Source organism: Toxotes jaculatrix, chromosome 2 (genome assembly GCF_017976425.1).
Source record: "Toxotes jaculatrix isolate fToxJac2 chromosome 2, fToxJac2.pri, whole genome shotgun sequence".
Classification (NCBI taxonomy): Eukaryota; Metazoa; Chordata; class Actinopteri; family Toxotidae; genus Toxotes; species Toxotes jaculatrix.
Genome location: NC_054395.1, coordinates 1,774,427 through 1,781,259, shown reverse-complemented (window position 1 = coordinate 1,781,259; position 6,833 = coordinate 1,774,427). Strand labels below are relative to the sequence as shown.

General features: G+C 52.3%; 1 protein-coding gene across 1 annotated transcript; it reads left to right on the top strand.

Annotated features, from left to right (window-relative positions):
* The first annotated feature begins 505 nt into the window (after positions 1 to 505).
* On the top strand, positions 506 to 4,594 carry LOC121188167 (retrovirus-related Pol polyprotein from transposon 412). Its single transcript, XM_041047762.1, is given in 1 exon segment — positions 506 to 4,594. A coding segment is annotated over 1 exon segment (4,089 nt).
* The last annotated feature ends 2,239 nt before the right edge of the window (positions 4,595 to 6,833 follow it).

The following is a 6,833-nucleotide window of genomic DNA, read 5'->3' as shown; positions in this document are numbered from 1 at the left end:
GGGAGCGCGAGGGTTTGCCAGGAGGCGTCAGAGGCCGCAGTCACTCAGTTCCATCTATCTTTGGCCTTCAGTGTGGCGTTCAGAGTTGTTCTCAGGTGGTGCCGGCCAACGTACCTTATGTGACTGAGCTGAGCGAGATGAGGGAGATGTTAAAGCTACAACAAGAGCAGCTCAACCAACTCACCCGAAGCATCTCTCGCCTGCAGAACCCCCCTCAGAGCAGTCGCCCCTCCCATCGTGGCCCTGTCATCTGTAGACGATGCCAGCAGCCAGGTCACTATGCCCGGGAGTGTGACGGGGTGCGTGTTGGGCCTCGCACTCAGCCGTCTTTGCCTGCTTCACAGCCTAATAGGCAGCCCCAGTCCGGTTTGCCGTCGGAAAACTAGCGCCCGCCGAATTGCAGAGCCACAGTTCGGGGGGTGCAGCCACTGGCTCAGAGGGAGCTTCAGCTAGTTGGGGAGAAGCTTCCAAGCTCATGTCATCTTGTCCACATGTAGACGTGAGCATGGGTGGAATTAAAGTTCCCTGCTTAGTGGACACTGGGTCCATGGTATCCACAGTCACTGAGAGCTTCTTCCACCAACATTTCGAACCTTGGGGCCGGGAGAGGCTCCAGTCTTGTCACTGGCTACAGCTCAGCGCAGCTAATGGGTTGGCTATTCCATACATTGGTTATCTGGAGCTGGACGTGGAGCTTTGTGGTAAGTTCATGGCACGCTGTGGTGTGTTGGTGGTCAAGGACCCCCCTGGTGGTGTTGCTTCTCGGGTCCCTGGTGTTTTGGGGATGAACATCATCCGTAGATGCTATAAGGAGCTCTTTGGCCAGCATGGCTTGGCTTTGTTTGACTTGCCCTCAGTATCTGGGGCACCAGAGTCTGTTGTTGAGGCATTACAAAAATGCCATCAAGCCAGTGTCAAGGCCCCTCAAATTACCCCGGGCAAGGTCAGGGTGCGTGGTAGGAAGGCTTGTCGGATTCCTGGTGGTGCGATGAAGATTGTTGCAGCCACATGCTCAGAGCAATATGTTGGCAAGACAGTGTTGTTTGAGCCTTTAGACTCTGGCCTTCCTGCTGGACTGCTTGCCTCTCCAGCTCTGGTCCGTGTAGAACGGGGCACTGCCTACATTCCTATTGTGAATGTGGGCTCTACTGACGTGCTGGTCTATCCTCGCACGGCGGTTGGCACCTTGAATGAGGTCAGTGTGGTCAGCCTGCCTGCGGGGGTCAGTGAGGTGCCTTCTGGTGTGGCCATGGTGGCATCCCAGACAGTTTCTGATCCTGTGCAGGATCAGATACAAGCTGTGGATTTGTGTCCGTTGCCTGCTGAAGAAAAAGGGAAGGTCAGGTCCCTCCTTCAGAAGTACACTCCAGTCTTCTCTGCCCATGATGGTGATCTAGGCTGTACCAATTTGGTAGCTCATGAGATCCCTTTGCTGGATGATGTTCCAGTCCGGCAGCGCTATCGGCGCATACCACCATCGGACTATGAAGTGGCAAAGGAGCATATTAATCAATTGCTTGAGGCACAGGTGATCAGGGAGAGTAGCAGCCCGTATGCTTCTCCCATTGTATTGGTGAAAAAGAAAGACGGCAGCCTCCGTATGTGTGTTGACTACAGGCAGCTCAACAGTAAGACCAGGAAGGATGCCTTCCCTCTCCCCCGCATCGACGAATCCCTCGATGCCTTGACGGGTGCTCGCTGGTTTTCCACCCTGGACTTAGCCAGCGGGTATAACCAGGTTCCAGTGGCAGAAGCAGACCGGCCTTAAACGGCATTCTGCACACCATTTGGCCTCTTTGAGTGGAACCGCATGCCCTTTGGGCTCTGCAACGCTCCTAGCACCTTCCAGAGACTGATGCAACGGATTTTTGGCGACCAACAGTGCCAGTCTCTGCTCCTTTATCTGGATGACATTGTGGTTTTCTCTTCCACAGTCGAGCAGCATCTAGAGAGGTTGGAGGTGGTGCTGGGACGGTTGCAACGGGAAGGTCTCAAAGCGAAACTGTCCAAGTGTGCCTTCTTCCAGCGGGAGGTGCGCTATTTGGGGCATGTGGTGTCTGATCGGGGTGTTTCCACAGATCCTAGCAAGGTGGAGGTCGTGGCCAACTGGCAGCCTCCAACCACCATCTCTGAGCTGCGGTCGTTCCTTGGCTTTGCCAGTTACTACCGGCGGTTTGTGGAGGGTTTTGCCAAGTTGGCTGCCCCCCTACACAAGCTAGTTGCTGAGCTTGGAGGCACCAAGTCAAGGAGATCAGAGCATGGGATCAGTGGGCACTGGACTGAGGAGTGCTGCCACAGCTTCGAAATGCTTAAAATCAGGCTCACCGATGCACCGGTGCTTGCTTATGCTGACTTTTCCCTCCCTTTCATCTTGGAGGTTGATGCAAGCCATGGTGGCTTGGGAGCTGTGCTGTCGCAGGAGCAGGGTGGCAAGGTGAGGCCCATCGCTTATGCCAGCCGAGGCTTGAGGCCCACTGAGCGCAACATGGCAAATTATAGCTCCATGAAGCTGGAGTTTTTGGCGCTCAAGTGGGCCATGACTGAAAAATTCAGGGAGTACCTGCTCGGCCATAAGTGTCTGGTCTACACGGACAACAACCCACTTAGCCACCTGTCCTCTGCTAAGCTTGGTGCTGCTGAGCAGCGCTGGGCAGCACAGCTTGCCTTATTTGATTTCGAGATTAAGTATCGCTCAGGGAGGAGTAATAAAAATGCTGATGCACTGTCCCGCCAGCATCCCCCTGAAGCACAGAATATCGAAGTTATGCTCCCTGGCACATCACTCCCCAGACCCTTGCAGCAAGCGCTGCAGGTGCAAAAGGCTGAAGCCACACAAGCGGCTGTTATAGCCCTGCCCTACCATACCCCTTCTGACCTCTGTGTGTTCCAGCAAGATGATCCTGTTATTCAGGAGATCTTGGCATTTTGGGAACAGAAGCGGCGTCCGAACTATGAGGAGCGAAAGCAGCTGTCACAGCCTGCTTTGACATTGCTCCGGCAATGGGACCGCTTGGTAAGGAGGGATGGAGTCCTCTATCGTCAGGTTCATCGTCCTGATGGTGCAGAGGCTGTTTTTCAGTTGTTGTTGCCTGCTTCCCTAAGGGAAGAGGTTCTGACTGAGGTCCATCAGAGGCATGGCCATCAGGGTGTCGAGCGAACTCTGGAACTGCTGCGACAGCGGTGTTATTGGCCAGGTATGTCCTCCGATGTGGCGCATTGGTGTCAAAGTTGTGAGAGGTGCCAGGTGGCCAAGGACAATCAACCTGCTGTTCGTAGTTTCATGGGACATCTGCTGGCTTCGCGGCCTAATGAGATCCTGGCCATGGATTACACAGTGTTGGAACCCACTCAAAGTGGGATTGAAAATGTCCTTGTTCTTACTGATGTTTTCAGTAAGTACACACTGGCTGTTCCTACTCGGGACCAACGAGCCTCCACTGTGGCTCAGGTGTTGGTTACGGAGTGGTTCTCAAAGTTTGGGGTCCCTGCCCGTATACATTCTGATCAGGGCCGCAACTTTGAGAGCTCCCTGATCCAGCAGCTCTGTGGCCTTTATGGCATTGAGAAGTCCCGCACCACTCCATACCATCCAGCTGGCAATGGTCAGTGTGAGCGGTTTAACCGGACCCTTCACAACCTGCTGCGTACCCTCCCTGTGTCCCAGAAGCGGCACTGGAACTCTTGCCTGCCACAGGTGCTCTACTCCTACAACACCACGCCCCATCAGGCAACTGGTGAGACACCATTCTTTTTAATGTTTGGACAAGAGCCAAGGCTCCCAGTTGATTTCCTGTTGGGCCGGGTTCCAGACCCTGTTGGTGGTGGTGTCCATGAGTGGATTCAGGAGCATCAGGCTCGGCTGCAGATCGCTTTTGAGGGTGCCCGAGAGAGGTTGAGAGTCGCAGCAGAACGTCGGAAGAGGAATCATGACCAGCATGTCCAAGATGTTCCATTGAAGGTGGACCAGTTAGTATTGGTGCGAGATTTTAGTGTGAGGGGGCGCCATAAGATCCAGGATCTGTGGAGCTCTGTGGTGTACAGAGTTCTTAAGGTGCCAAAAGAAGGAGGTTCTGTGTACACCATTGCACCTACGGGTGACCACACCAAAGCCAGACGAGTCCATCGGACGCTGCTGAAGGCCTTGGTTGGAGTTGGTTCCCCAGGTGGTGCTGCCGCCTCCTGTTCATCTCCTCCTGACCAACAACAGTCCGAGGACGAACTGTCGCTTGATTGTGACTTGTTGGTCCTGAGGCACGAGGCGCCTCAGCCAACGTCCAGCCAATTAGCTGCAGCGACTCAGACCACCTCTTCGTTGCCAGCTTTACGAACGGATGCAGCCCAGACTGCATCAGGTCCTTCAGTGGCCCCTGCTGCCGTGGTGGCAGGCTCCGTACCTTTCCAGCTGGCTGGCCCATCAGCCATTGACCCTGGTACCAGTGACACGGCAGTACGTCGGACAGCACGGTCGACAGCTGGTCAACACTCCAATGTCCATCATCTCCCGAGACCAGTTGGAGGCGTTGGTCACGTTGCTGCAAATGTTCCGGGGCCGGTGTCTAATGCTGTTTCTGCTCTCTTTAGGCCGTGGAGCTAGCTGTAGTGGCTTGGGCTTTGGCTTATCCATCGTCGGGGCGACGATGCGTTTGGGGGGGTAGATTGTAGCAGGATGAGATGTTTTGCCTTGCATCCCCCAGTGCAGATTTGCGCCGTTTTGTTCACCTCAGCCCCTGTTGGCCTATCACCGCATGAGGGCACTCTATAAAAGAGTGCTGTGGCCATCCCGACCCTCTCTTGCTCCTGGCTCCGAGGCCCACTTCCTGGTCGCCCGCTTCCTTCCGCCTGGTCGTCGCTGGCGCAGACGCCGGACGGCTGGTCGTTCACCGACGTGCGCGGCCCTTGGGTTAATCGCTGTGCCGCAAACTAGCCGCAGGTTGCTGCTAGCCTCCACTCGTGCTGAGAGAGCACGCGCTCGCTTCCTCTCCCGTAAGATGATCACACGTAGTCTCATCGGCACGCACGCCGCGGTGTGTTTAATGCATTCAATTTGCATGTATTTGTAGCCTGGCTAACCTTATTTCTGTTTTGTTAAACACAGGGACTCATTTGCCAGCTGTTTTGTCCTGTCTGGTCGGAGCAAGAAACACTGCTGCTTTGCTCTGCTTGGCTCTGCTTGGCTCTGCTTGGCTCTGCTTGGCTGTGCTTGGCTGTGCTCGGCTTGTTCTGCCTTACTGGGGTTGTTTCTGCCGCGCTTCCCCGCTGTGGCGTTGCCGGTCGCTCGGGCGCTCCGGTGTTGCTGCCGTCGGGCTGCGCAGGTGGACAACGCAATCACCCCCTACCTACGTGGATATTGAATGGGCAGTTTCGTCCGTTTTGGGCCTGGACTTTTAAAAATTGAATGCACGCTGGGGTTGCTCCTCATTTAATGTCCCCATTTCCTTTGCTGAATTTAGTTAGAATGGGTTTTGGGTTATTGTTTAGATTATTTTGTTTTCCTTATAGCTTTGTTTCTGTTAGGTTAGGTTATTTGGTTTATTAAATATCCTGTTTAACTAGGCCCTGGGCTGGCTGGCTTGTTTGTTTCCTTTTTTTTCTTTTTTTTCCTTTCTTCTCTTGTTTGATTTTTGACATTCGGTGGTTCAATTAGCCCTGATATTCCTTAACCATTGATTTTCTTTGTGTGTGACAAGAATTTCATGTTATGTTTAGTCATTGGTGCTTTGATTAATCTGTAAGCATTGATTTATTGTTTCTTTTCTTTTGTTATTGTTTGTATATTGGTTGTTTGTTTTCTTGTGTTGGGAGTGACTCTAATTTTACTTCCTTGTCCCCTTTTCAGTGGCTGAGAGCTGAAGGTGGTGGCGGTCGTGGTGTCGGGTGGTGGTTTCCCCCTTTTTCCCGTGTCGTGTGCCTCCCCTGGTCCTGGGTTCCTTTCACTACGTGTGCGTGAGTGTGTGTGGCTGTCACGTGTGGCTGGGGTGATAATTTTTTTTGTATATTATTAGGGATCCCTCACCCTTCTCCTCGAGCTGGCCCCCTGGTAAGCCTCAGCCCTGATAGGGTCTTCCCCCTTTCCCCTTTCGTCCCCTGCGTGTGCATGGTGTTTTATAGTATTTTAATACTCTGTGTGTGTGTGTGTGAATGGTGTTTTATAATGTTTTAGCTAGGTGTCAACTAATTTTGAATAAAGTATATTGATTATTGTTTGGAACGACGTCTCTGTCCCGTTGTAAAACGAACCTGGGTGCCTTAGAGTTGGTACAGTGGTCTAAACTATTTCCTTGGGCGAAATTCCCAAGGTGGCGTTGTCTGGCTTATAGGTTGTTCATAGTTGGGGTGTTGCAGCGCTCGATACTATTTGCTACCACCCCCTATTATCCTCTTATTCCTTCCCCCTTCGCTCGCCACATCAGCATGTGCTAATCCACATTATTTACACACACACACACACACACACACACACACAGAGAGAGAGAGAGAGAGAGAGAGAGAAAGAGAAAGAGAAAGAGAGAGAGAGAGAGATAGAGAGAGAGAGTTTCACAGCTATGATTTGAGAGAAATACACTGTTGAGGGTGTGTGGGGGAAAAACAAAGCAGTAGCTCCCTCAGAGAGGATCAATCTTGTGCCTGCAGCTTTTACAAGATTCTTAGTTTCTCTGACAGCCTGAAATAAGAAATAATTCTGAAAGCATGTCTGATAACTGTAGCTGAAACCATTAGAAGTTTTGTTACAGAGTCTGAACAAAGAAAAATCATTCATCCAGGTCATCGTGTCCTAAGGGTTGATTGAAGGCAACTGGACTTGTTATTTTGAAGCTTGAATGAAATCAAGTTGC